General features: G+C 46.2%; 1 protein-coding gene across 2 annotated transcripts in view; it reads left to right on the top strand.

The window, feature by feature from the left end:
* Positions 1–3,834: 3,834 nt before the first annotated feature.
* The window catches only part of LOC146856920 (nicotinamide N-methyltransferase-like), a 104,632-nt gene continuing 95,181 nt past the window's right edge, over positions 3,835–13,285 (top strand). The window contains exon 1 of one of the 2 annotated variants that reach the window (XM_085647386.1): positions 3,835–4,022. In XM_085647386.1, the coding sequence (XP_085503512.1) occupies positions 3,869–4,022 (154 nt within the window). In that variant the 5' untranslated portion in view covers positions 3,835–3,868. The remainder of the gene's footprint in view (positions 4,023–13,285) is intronic. The other variant, XM_085647388.1, reaches the window with a different exon arrangement.

Genomic DNA, 13,285 nt, shown 5'->3' with positions numbered 1-13,285 from the left:
CTGTTTTGGTCTAAAAGAAAAAATGTATGGAAGTTACATGAAACATAAACACAGCATGTCTCTGTCAAATGTCTGTACTAGACTCTCACATATCACCCATATTAAAAAGGAAAATGGTATTTAAAACAATTTGTGTAAGAATTAGTCAGGGTACTCAGGGCAAGACTCTTCAGAGCTAGCTTTATAAGGAGGCCCCCTGAAAGGCTGGGGCCCAAGGCCAGGGCCCTCTTTGCCCATGCCTTAAAACGTCTCCACTGCCGTGTAGGCCAAGGGTTTCTGACTCTGTAGGTGTAGTGCTGCTAAAAGATATTCAACAGCATGAGCACCAGAAAGGGTACCGGAAAGTACAACTAATGTATGAAGATACAAAGAGGTGTTCTGCAAAACAAAAAGCAAAACAGTAAGCTAAATTGATGGAGGGGAACTGAATTAAAGGGAGTCGGAAAGGAATGGAATGAAAAATGGAACGAGTTGGAAGCATAGAATGTGAAGAGAGATAGAGAAGAAGAGAGAGAGAGAAGAAGACAGAGCCTGGAAGAGAGAGACAGACAAACATGAAGAAGAGAAAGGAATCGATGTACTAAGATGGATGAAGACAGAGCAAGTGCTATGAAGGGTGCAAGCAAAAGAGAGAGCTACAGACATATGGGAGAAAGAGGAGAAGATCTAAAAAGAGGGAAATGGAGTACATCTGTTGAATAAATGGAAGTTGGGGAAAGTTGAGCTGGCAAAGAAAGACATATAGACAAAAGTGGATGGACAGGCACAATAAAGAAGGGGTGAATACTCAGGAATGGAGGCGAAAAGTTATTTATTGTTTTACCAATAACAACATTTTTGTAAAGAATATTGATGCCCTCTTTGATGCGGTGGAATGCGGGTTAAAAAAACACAATGACACTCATGGCGTGGTGTGCTCTGGTTTTGTATGGAGCAAAAGTTAATGGCGAGATCAATTTGATGGTTTGCTTTAATCGCAGAGAAACATCACCCCAACATCACCATTGGAAACCAAGGTCCTTACTGGTTTTGACAAAGATCAATCTAAAGGGACGCTGTTGTGTATTTACTTGATGACTTTACATCATTAGGGAAAGGCTAATCCAGTCATGTGCTTTTGTTTTAGTAAACTGTGTAATTTTGTTTTAGTACAATGTGTGTAGCGAAAGTAAATCAAGATTACACATCCTAGAAAGTAAAGGGATGTTAAAAAAAAAATCCAAGGTGAGAGTCCTGTCTTGTAAGTTACAAGAAAAGAAGTCATTCAAATCCCCTATAAATAGGCCACGTATGGAACTGCATGAATGCCTTAGCCATGCCTCTGAGCACCATAAGTGGTGAGCATCGTAAAAAAAGCAGATTCATTCAATCAGATGTTTGTGATCAACCCAGCTGCCCACCTTTCCAAAATCCGGAACTGGTGTATAAGCCACGAGAATAGTTTGCAGAACCCTCTTAACATGGTTACCATTGCGGGGGAAACCCCTTCCTTCGTAACTATAATACACCTGACACTGTAAAGCCGAAGACTTTTCATTCTGAAGCCAATGTCCTCATCACAAAGTGGACGTTATTGTGCGTAGAATTTATTAATATTGCCTAATAATGAGCTGTGATTTAATTAAATGTGATGCAGCGCGCGCTACGAAATTCGTTTTATTTATTTAATTGTTTAGTTACCTGTAATTATCCATATTCTGGTTTTTAGAACCCCCCACCCTGCCCCTCCCCCGCCCCACCTTACCGCCCCACGGAACTCCCTCCACGGGCCGCGGCTGCAATTAGAGGTCTCATTCACTCACACGACCATACTTCATGCTGCTGTGGGCAGATGCCAGCGAACAGCGACCTCTGCAGCCACCGCGGTGCGGGGGTGGGGGGAGCAGAGCAGAAGGGGCCCTCTCAGCACAGTATTCTGGCCTGAGAACTCCGGATTGAATCCGGAGCGGGGCCCCTCCATGTATCTTGCAGGGGGGCCCCCTCAAGTTTCGTTACGCCACTGTTTCTTTGGCTTTCACTAGGCCCATCACAAGCCTGGCAAAGTATCAAGGATCCATTTTCAACCCTTAGGAAAGGCGCTTTGTGAGAATAAATTACTATAATTTGTTCCAGATATTTAAACTAACACAGTGGAATCTGTATCCGCCTTGAAAGATTTCTGTGAAAAGGATTTTGATACTGAGAGCTAATTTCTAAGGTACTACAATCTACACTCTGATGCATATGTCCAGGGTTGCTTTTATCCACAAATGGCTGCTTTTACTTCTTATTTTTATTTTTGCAGGTTGTCTACAAGTAAACTTGATGGTTTATTTAACTGTTTCTGTTTTATTTTCTTACAGTAATCACTATTTCACCTCGTTTCACCAGTTGTGTGTCATAATGAAATATTCTCTTAATTTTGTGGCAAGAACCTTGACCCCTCTCTGGTTAACACCCAGAAAGATGTGACTCAATGCAATCATATTGAATAGAGTCATTTATAATCATTGCACCACAAATACATAGCACTGCCAAATGGAATTGGCCGTGTGACTATGTATTCAAGTCAATTACTTACTTCATCTGACCATATGTTGGGAGGTGCAAAAAGTACCATTGATGGACAGAATGCAGAACAATGTCATACATTCACCCCAGTACAGAGCTCTGGGCCTAAATCCATCGTTTTTTGCTCACCATGCCATTCCAGTTTGGACCCAGCCATATGCAATTCAGTCCTGACCCTGTGCCCTTTGGGAACAGTCCAGCCCGATCTGCCAGGCCAGGTCCTCCCTGGACGGGAAACCAGCATCCTAGGACCGGTTTCGGGGTTTCACCCCTCTTTAGCCAGGATAGCTTGATTCCAGTGTCATGGAGAACACTGGACTCACGTCTGAGCATACCCGTCGCACTCGGGGTGACAAATGCAAAAAGAACTATTGATGGACAGAATGCAGAACAATGTCATACCTTCCCCCAGTACAGAGATCTGGGCCTAAATCCATCGTTCAACACTCCGTCCGTCATCCCATTTGGTTTTGCATATGTTGGGAGAATCCATCACGGCTGTCCCCGTGTTTACAATAATGGTTTGTTTTTCTCTTGCTAGAATGGGTCTTCAAGCTACAGATGAACAAAAATCAAAGCTAAAACAAGGAATCGTAGAGTATATTAGTGAAAAAACACAATCAGATAACGATGTATTTGACATTTAAAAGAAATATGATTTATTCAGAGGACTGTTTAGAGCGCAGCAGCCAGCCTTCAGTATTAAAGATAAAAGAGACGTGAATCGTGCAAATGAAATAAATCAGAACTAGTGATGCATATAATACTCACCAATGAAAATTAAGTGCAGCACTTTGATCATTCTCGTGGTCGTTTTATCCACTTACATTTTGACCCAATTGGGCACAAGAGATGTCCGGAACACAAGGGCATAATGAAGTGGATGTATAGAGCATTGTTTTCAACGTACATTAATTTCCAGCTCAAGTTTTACATCGTGCCTGGCGTCCCCCTTTTGTCCTGGCGCCATTAGACGGACCTCTTCGCTGCACGAAACCGGCTGCCTATCCTACCCACTTATTGCATATCTAGACTGCATTACCCCAAAGATATTTCAGTGACGTAACCCTCCACATCCCACTAGGGTGCAGTATGGGTACCAAGTCAGCAATTACATGGCCTAGCTCGTGATTGAAGCTGTTGCTGGATCGCCTCACTTTGTTCAAAGCAAAGGGAACATTGTAAAGGGAGTGGTTACATAAGCTCCATTTGGCTGCCGCCATGACTATCAAACATTTGACAAAGCATCATGGACCCATCACTATAAAAGGCGCTGTGTGAGATACAATGACACCACTTTGTTCCAGATATTGAAGCTATGGAATCTGTATCCGACTTAAAAGATTTGTATCAAAAGGAGTTTGATGCAGAGAGATTTTTTCAAACCTACTACAATCCAAACTCTGAAGAATATGTCGACTATCCCATTTTGACCTTTATACTGGAACATCTACATGAAACGTTCTCATCAGGCAAGTAGCAAAGTGACTGCATTGATTTTGCATTTTTATTTTAGCAGGTGAATCTGTGCACGTAAATGCGACGTTTTATTCAATTGCTTCTGTGTCATTTTCTTGCAATTACCATTCTTATTTTATCGAGTTTCATTACTGCATTGTCATGGACGTAGATTCACCAAAATGCTAGGGTTAGCGGAAGTGACTTCACATGCCCTTTGACCTTCCCTTTCAATCACAAATACACATGCTTACACACACACACACATTTATTCACACATATACACATTTACACATACACACACATTCTGCCTACACACACAGACATTCACGCACTCTTTTCCATAAACACACTCAAAACTGCTAGCATGCACACAACATACATATATTTAAGATAATATTTTTACTTTTCTAAGCTGCCAGGGAAAGTCATATTCCAGCTATTTGTAATACATTTTTTATTAAAGTAATAGCGAATAATGTGATATTCTTCACTATTAGTATTATACAAAATCGACAAAATGACCGGCGCCCCCCGCGACTAGAGGAGGGGCGCCCTTAGTAGCGCCACGGGACTGACTGGACCTTCCCCAGGGACGTAAAGGGGGCGGAATGAGGTCACGTCATCGAGGTGCGCTGGAACGGTATTTGAATCCGTGCCTGGCGATCGTCAGCCTCTTTGTCCCTTCTAACCTACGACAAGCTGCAGGGGCACATCGTCAACGTCGAGGGAGTTCAAGTCGGCGGAGTGTTGCGTGTGGCACAGGAGGTTTGAGGGGGCCTAGGCGTAGCTCGCCCACATGGGGGTCTGTTGCGATCGGGTATTTAATTAATTATTTCCTTTTCGAGTGTTTCGCATGTAGTTCCTATGAAGGCCGCGTTGTGATAGGGACCATACTGTTCATAGTGCGAGGCGTCTTGCTGCGATATGCGAGGGGACGCCCACCCCCCTTGTTGTAGTCGAGGGTATTCGCGCTAAAAGTTTTTGAATAATTTTGCGTTGTGCACATTATGGAGTGTCACATGCGGGGGAAGCGCTGTTGTTTTACGTGTATTCCATATAAAAGACCGCGTTGTGATAAGAACCATACGGTTCGTGGTGCAGGGCGTCTCGCTGCGATATGCGAGGGGACGCCCTCCCCCTTTTATGGTGGTTGATTGTATTCGTGCTAAAAGTTTTGGAACAAAATTGCGTTTTAAACATAATGGAGTGTCCGGTCGTTTACCGGGATGCGGACTATGGAGCGAGGCGTCCCGCCACCTTGGTTTTTCGAGTGGTTTCGTGCAGTGGGTTGGAACATTTTGGCCGTTCGCACCCATAGTTGTTGGTGCAATTGTTTGTTGAAACAACGGCTATACCGCTTTACGTCTATTCATACGGTGCTTGCCGTATTATTTCACCTACTGATCACTCCCTCGCATACCCCCGCCAGACATCGGGAGCGGCTCGCGGCTGGATTTCTCACTAAAGCTGGATGTGGCGGGGGAAAAACACCTTTGGAACAGTCTTTAGTCGTACACGAGGGTGATTTACCTCGTGTCATAGAATGTGGGGCGCAGTCTTTTCTCGCTGTCCATCAGCCCCCTCATTATTGTCTCTACATCGACGGTCCTCCCACTTCCGGCGCGGTTCGCATAAAACAGCCAGACGTTAGCTCACAGGTACGGAGGGGGGGGGGGGGGCGCCCCCGTAACATGTAAGAGGCGGCTTGCGGTGAAAGCAGCTCTCGGCTCTGGCTTCGCTATTTTGGAGCTGGGACGGCGGATAGGGATCGAATGCGCTTCAGCTCAAAGTCATTAGCTCGGATCTTGATATATATTCTATTTCCGATCGGGAATTTTGGTCTCCTAATGCGCCGCATGTTGAAGAACGTTTTCACGGCACCATTAAATCTGCCAGTGCGTTTCATGCAAGGACATTTCAAGGCATCATAGTCCGGTTATTTGTTCTTATTTCCCCTGCGATTTGTTTCCTTGCTGTCAATGCTTATGGATAACAACATATATAGCGGAGGTAGTTGTATTACATAGTATTCGAAGTCTTTGCGCATCATGCTGCTGGCTTCCTGTATTTGCTGTATTTTATTGACTTGATGAACGGTAAGTTGGGTACCGGTCGGTGATTTACAGTGAAGAACGTGTCAAGGAGTTAAGGCATGGTTTTTAGCTTCGTTTACTGGCTCTGGGGAACGTATTTCATTTACTGATGAGTTTACCGTATAACCTCATGGGCATTGGTGCAAATGCAGTTAAATTGTGGCCTGGATTATGAAAGAGCAATTGTTAGTCTTGCGTCAGAAGAGCGCTATTTTAACTCCAGGTGTTATCACAACTACAATGTTTTAAGTGCATGTTATGGGAGGGGCGGTGGCCTTGCGCACCCTGATTATGGGGTGATCTTTGCCTTCCAGGCGTCAGTTGCCACCTTGGCCACCTGATGTTGGCCATTAGTAGGGCCTTCATTTGAACCTCCCGCCTCGGTTTAATAAACACACAATAGCCATATGAAACAGTCTCTTACCTGCACGACTGGGGGACCAAATATTGCTGTGCTTCTGAAGTCACGGCCTTGCCAACTATATAAAGGTTTATTTAGCCTCCTATCCATGTTAAAAATGGATTATAAAATACCGGGTAATATCCTGGCCTCCCTTGCTTTTCACTAATGCTGGTCTATACTGAATGAGCGGCTTTTTCCCATGGCTTAGCATGCTACCCTATATGCGCAGATTTTTTCAAGTATTAGGGGCAACCCTTAGCAGTGATTGTTTGCCTGCAGCATTATTGTTAGCTACTGAAAAGGCTCTTCACATGCTGGGTTGACTGGTGTTTCCTGTGAGCATTATTGAGGATGTTTGGGTTAGGCCCCGAACTATTGGATTGGATCCATCCACTGTATAACAAGTCAACCACCAGACAGATAGCAGACCATGCCAAATGGCGCCGAAACACACCCATGCGTTCAGCTGCCGCATACTAATAGTTGGGATTCTTTCTGTGCGGGCGTCTAATTCATGCCAAATGGCTCGGAAGCACACCGCCGCGCACAGCAACTGCACGCTAGTAGTGAGCGTGGCTACTAGGTGGGCGTACGCTCATTACCACTCGCTGTACATCGCAACGAGACAGTGGGATAGGGGCTGCAAATGCAATACTAGGAGCTAATCCAGCACAGTTTTAATAGGCGCTGGATGCGTAACGTTCCGAGCCAGGCGCCCCCATGTGCGGCACTACGTTGCTCTGCTATGGGTCACCTGGTACAATGCATATACAAGTTCTCTAAACAGCATGATTTGCGCGCTGCTTTCCCTCATGGATAAGGTACACGTTAGAATAGGCTCTTGCAGGCGCAGCCGAGCAGAACCTTACGCATTCGTCCTAGCTCCCATTACACCAACTTCAGTAAGGTTAGTTAGTTCAGTAGGAACTCTGTAGATCTAAAACCGGACAATGCTGTAACTTTAAAGGCAGCACATACTCACTTCCGTTTCATGTTACCAGCAATAAGGAAACCAGTCATTGGTCTCAGTCACCTTAAGTACGTTTGTTCCCTATACTCCTGTCAGTGTCAATAACCAAGTTTTCTGGGGGTAACGCTGTAATAAAAAAATAAAAAAAAATAAAAATAAAAAAAAGAATTGCCAGCCATAATGGTCCTGGTGGCTAAGCCTCTGAGGAATGTAAATCTGCTTGTTTGACCCTATAATCTCTTTATTTACCAAATGAAAAGACACCAGACAGGTATTCATTTCAAAATATTTGTATTTATTTATAAATATATTCTTCTAATCTAGTTATGAGATTAGACCCAGGTAATATTCAAAGATCAACAATTCTCAATAAATTAAGCACAAATATGGCTGTAGCCCTAGGGACGTACCAGACCATATATCAAAAAAAAAAAAAAAAAAGAATGAAATTGGTTTAACAGTTCAAAACTTTTACCTGCTACCAGTTATCTGCAAAACGTTATGATCAGTTCAGCAAAAAAAAACAAAAAAAAAACTTGTCTTGCCAACATAATCACATGGCTGGAGTGATAGTATAGGGGGAATCAGCCTTGGCCTGGAGGGAGAACGTCTCATCAAATGCGCATGGTTCTGCTTAGAAGTCAGGAAACAGATGAATTTTTGTCTGGTTACAATTACCCCTGAGCCGCTAGTGCGGGGGAACCAATTCTGGCATGGATGTACTTTCTTTATGTTTTCGCGGTGATGCCAATAAGAGTGAGGAGACAGTGCAAAAACATTCCCAGGGCTTTGTTGCAGGAGGACCCCTTCCAAAACCCAAGTTACAATCACCAGTTGTGCCGATATCCAACAGTATTTATTCCCGTCACGTAGGGGGACCTTTGCGAGGGACTTAATAACCGTTAGGTTAGTAGTCAGTTTGGGGCTGAGCGGTGAGTTCTTATTGCGCGGGCTTCCGGGTCTGGCTAGTTACCAGGCAATATATTAAATCATCCAGCCGCGGCTTCCCTTGACCAAGGGCAACGCCATCTTCACATTGTTTTGGCCATGCGGGGGTGCGAAGTTTTTATATTGAAGAGGCACATAGCAGAGGATACGGTAACAGGAGGCTCCCGGGTAAAGGTGTTTAGGGAGTCTAATCTACAAACTTCACCTCGGGCACAGGGTAATTACCCGGCAGGTGCTACATTATCATGGTAACCCAGCCACGTTTACTCCTGTGGCAGCCTTTAACCACAGGTCTTAACAGTAAGGGGCGAAGCAAAACCAGCAAAACCAGCCTGTTATACCCCTGTGGCGGCCTGTAACCACAGGTCCTAACAGGCCAAAGCAAAACCTCTCACATCACAAAGGGAGCAGCCCTGTCAGTGGGTGGAGCAATAGCTCAGTGGGTGGCTGTGCAGGAGTCCAGGCCAGTGAAAGTCTTCTGGGGTCTTTGGATGGACACAAAATATGTAGCATAGCTGAGTGGTTTCTAGGCACAAGGAGGTGCTTGATTGGTAAGTTAACTATGACTGACGGCAGCAGGTAACGGTGTAACGGTATGGGTCAGTAGTTGTTCTTCGGCATTGAGGCCGCAGGGAGATAGGTCACAGCACAAGCATCCACACATGCCGTGAGTCATAGGGATTCCCAGAGGTTCTGGTGAAGTTGCATAAGGCTATCATCAGCCGGGACTTAGCTTCTGGGGCACCTGGCTGGCGACAGAAGGGACTGACCTGCTGGTGGTCCCGGACGTCACCTGGCTGGTGACAGAGTTCGGACCTGCTGGAGGTCCGGGATTTCAGTGGCATATCAACGAGGCATACTGGAAAGGCTCAGGAGAGTACACGTAGGGTTTCGCTAAGGTGGCAGGCATCCTGGCAGGCAGAATCGCTATTGGAGGCCCCAAGGGATTAGTTTCCTGGGGAGGGAGGTCGATGTCATAAAGGAAAACGAGTGATAGTGTGGGGCCTTCCCAACTCAGGGGACATTAAGCGTGGCTTCTGGACAATGTGCCAGCTACTGAGGTAGTTGCCAAGATATTTTATCTAACACATTATTGGGCCTGGTAATAGTCTGAAGGGATGTTCCTATATGTGGTCAGTAGGATAGCGCGGGCAGTTAAGTTAAGGGGGTTCTGGTTAAGGCAAAGGACAAGCGTGGGAAGTAAGTTATACACAGGCTACCAGTAGAAGGAAGGCAGCGGGTCCAACACCTCCGCCGCTGTCCCACGAGATCAGGGGAGTCTAATTGGGTTGCGCTAGCAGCTAGGCACCCGTATGGGCAAAAATTTTATGGAGGGTATGGGGTAGTAGTTCCCTTTAGGATAGCGGTGGTGGAAATACAGCTGGTGACAGGTTCCGGGCAGGTGGTCATAGATTAATTCATGGGAAACAGGTGATGGTGTAAACTAGGGTCTTCACAACTCGATGGCCACTGAAAAGGGGGCAGGTAACGTATCACCGGACGGCCCAGAGAACAGAAAGGAGAGGTGGAATCAGGATGGAGGACATAATTTTGGTAGACGGGCAGTGCCTCATACAAACAATACTAGGGGCCATTTAGGTGCACAGTTAGCGCGGGGGGAGGGCGAGTGCGCCAGGGAGCTCCTCGCACTGTGGCGGATCAACAACTGGTTTTCCCCCAGAAAGGGGTAGGAGCCACGTGTGCAGAGGGTAGGCGGAAGGGGGGACTGGCCTGATGGTGGTCCCTGACTCTTCTGCCCTAACCCACAACCTATGGACTGAGGTGAACCCTGGGGAGGCTGCCTGAGGGCAGGTACCCCAGTGGGCATGCCAGCGTGCCATGAGGGGCCCTGGTTTACAAGTAGTGCAACTGTTCGCTGTAGCGCGTTGGGGCCTGCTGGCACAATGTGCACAGCAGAGTTGGGGCTTGGTGGGCCGAGACGGCCAAGTTCAAGTGTATGGCCAAGTTCAAGAGTTCAAATGTAATGTGGTGCATATCTTCTTTACTGCCTTTGACAGGCCGAGGCCACTAAAGTGTACGGCCAAGTTCAAGTTCAAGTGTAATGTTGTGCCTAATTGCCTGGCAGCCTTCATCAAGAGTGATGCTTTGATAAGTTTATATCCAAAAGGGGATATTATTACTCTCGTGTTGGTCACTGGTGAATTACCTGTTTCGTGAATAAAAAGAAAGGTTACGCCGTGAACAACACGCACTGTTTCTGAGAGTTATTGGGCAAATGGGAAGAGTGAATGTCACGTGTGCGCCTACTATACAAGAAGAGTGAAGTCCCCGTTGACGTTCATAAGGACCAATAGCTTCTGTTCCTGGCACTGATTTTGCCGCTGCTGACGCTATGGGTCGCAAAGACAGCGACAGGAGTCACAAGGGGCATACCAGCGGTCGCAGGAGGGACCTCTGACGACCCCTAATGTCAGCCATATCGTAATTAAATATCCTATAAATGTTCTGTCTGGAGCTTTGATCCCTCTCTGGTTTTCACACAGAAAGATGTGACCCATGCAACCTGATAGGATAAAGGTATTTATTATCATTTTACCACAAAATAATACACAGCCTTTCCAATTGGAATCGGTCATGTGACTTTGTATTCAAATCGATGACCTCATCTCCCAAATGTTTGGAGGTCCCAAAACGCGGTTTCCATGTTCGCAATAATGTATTGTTTTTCCCTTGATAGGATGCGTCGTCACGTTATAGTTGTATACAAATCAATGCTGAAAAAAAAAAGAATTTTAGAGCATATTAATGCAAAAACACAGACAGATAAGGATATTGTTGGCATTTAGAAAAAAATATTTATCCGGAGCGCTGTTTGGGGGCAGCAGCTAGTATTCAATAACAGTATAAAGGTGGGGAAGATAGAAAACGATCAAATGATAAAAACTTATAACTGCGAATTCTTAAAATTGCATTCGTGGTTATTATGAATAAGTGGGGAGCCAGTGGCTGTCTTCCTACATGTACTATGTATGAGTCAGGAGATGTACGAAGGAGCACTACAAACTGCTACGGATTTGGGCTCTGATTCACAATAACTTTTATGCAGGCACTTTTTTAATAAAGGGCACTAAAAGGGCCTTAACAGCTTATGTGAACACGTGCTGCAACAAATGGAAATCGCACATGTGGAAACCCATTCATTCATTTGTATTGTTATCGTTGTGATCAGAAGCTCTGGGACTGCAAGGCTGCCGGGGGGGGGGGGGGGGGGGGGGTTTGCGCAGCAGCCCCCCTAACAGGGCGGCCGCCTTAGTGCCGCATGAAGGCACTGGGGGCACCCGGTCAAGTCCCTGGGCGGAGCCAGGGAAGACGTAAGGCAAATGGTTACTTCCGGTGGAGGGAGCAGGGGTATTTAGGCTGTCCCCGCCCCTTCCTCGCCCTCTTGTCCTTGCCTCCTGCTTCCCATCACCCAGACCCAGCCCCAGCCCACTCCCAGAACCTACTTAATGGATGCCGCAATGCAACCTCATTGAACAGGACCTGTAACAGCTCCCCCGCTGCAGTCTAGCTAGGTCTCCTTGACTCAGCCACAGTTTAGAGCTGCCACTCTCTCCCTCCTCCCCACAGCTACTTGCCATCACCGGCCGCTCCACCCCTCTGCACACAGCCTTGTTTGGTATTGTTCTCCAACATCACAGCTCTTTAGCCTGCTTAGTCAGACTTTCCTTTCCTGTTATGTTAGCAATATAGGACTAACCATTTCTTTTCCTGTTTAGTCAGCCTAGTGTTTTTTATTTCCGTCTTATTAATGTTGCCTCTGTTCTCTATTGTTTTGTTAGATAGCCAGCTGGGCCACCTACCGACGAATGTATTCTGCTGTTTTCGAAACAGTCCATTTCCTGCCATGCGCATCCCACCCCCTCCCAGTACGTACTTAATGGAGACCGCAGTGTAACCCTATTGAGCAGTTCCTGTACCAGCTCCCCCCGCTGTAGTCTAGCAGGTCTCTCTGACAATGCCATTGTTTACCTCTGCCACTCTCTACCTCCTTCCTGCCACCACTTGCCGCCGCCGGCCGCTCCCTCCCCTCTGTGCTCAGCTCAGCATTATTTGGCATTTTTCTTTGATTTCTGACAGTACAGCTGTATAGCCTGCTTATTCAGACTTTCCTTTCCTGTTCAGTTAGCAAAATACCAGGACTAACATTTATTTTCCTGTTTAGTAGGCCTTGTGTTTTTTTTATATCAGTCTTATTCTTCCCTTTGTTGTGTTGGATAGCACGCCAGTCCAGCTCACCACTCACTTTTCTTGCTGGTTTCTAAGCCTCATGCTACCTGCCACCCAGCGCCCCACCCCCTCCCAAGACCTGCTTAATGAAGGCCACAGAGTGAATCCATTGAGCAGGGCCTGGGCCAGCTACCCACATTGCAGTCTAGCAGGTCTTCCTGATGCTGACATTGTTTACTGCTTCCGCTCTCTCCCTGTTTACTGCTGCTTGCCGCTGCCGGCCGCTCCTGCCCATCTGCACTCAGCTCAACATTGTTTGGCATTTGGCATTGTTTTTCGACATTACAGCTGGTTAGCCTCCTTAGTCAGACTTTCCTGTTTTGTTAGCAATATACCAGGACTAACCATTATTTTTCCTATTAAGCCAGCCTTGTGTTTTTTTATCAGCCTTAGTATTGTTGCATCTGTTCTCTTTTGTTTTGTTGGATAGCGTGCCAGCTACCTTGCCACTCACGTATCCCACCAGTTTCGAAGCCTCCCGCTTACCAGCACCCAGACCCACCCTACTTAATAAAGATCGTAGCATGACCACTCAGCAGACATTCTAAAGGTGCCACAAAGAGATGCCCATCCGCACCTGTCTGCGCACTTCTGCGCACTTCTTTTCCTGAA

Source organism: Triturus cristatus, chromosome 3_2 (genome assembly GCF_964204655.1).
Source record: "Triturus cristatus chromosome 3_2, aTriCri1.1, whole genome shotgun sequence".
In the NCBI taxonomy this organism is placed as follows: Eukaryota; Metazoa; Chordata; class Amphibia; order Caudata; family Salamandridae; genus Triturus; species Triturus cristatus.
Note: the sequence above shows the minus strand (reverse complement) of the source record. Positions and strands in the feature narration are given on the sequence as shown.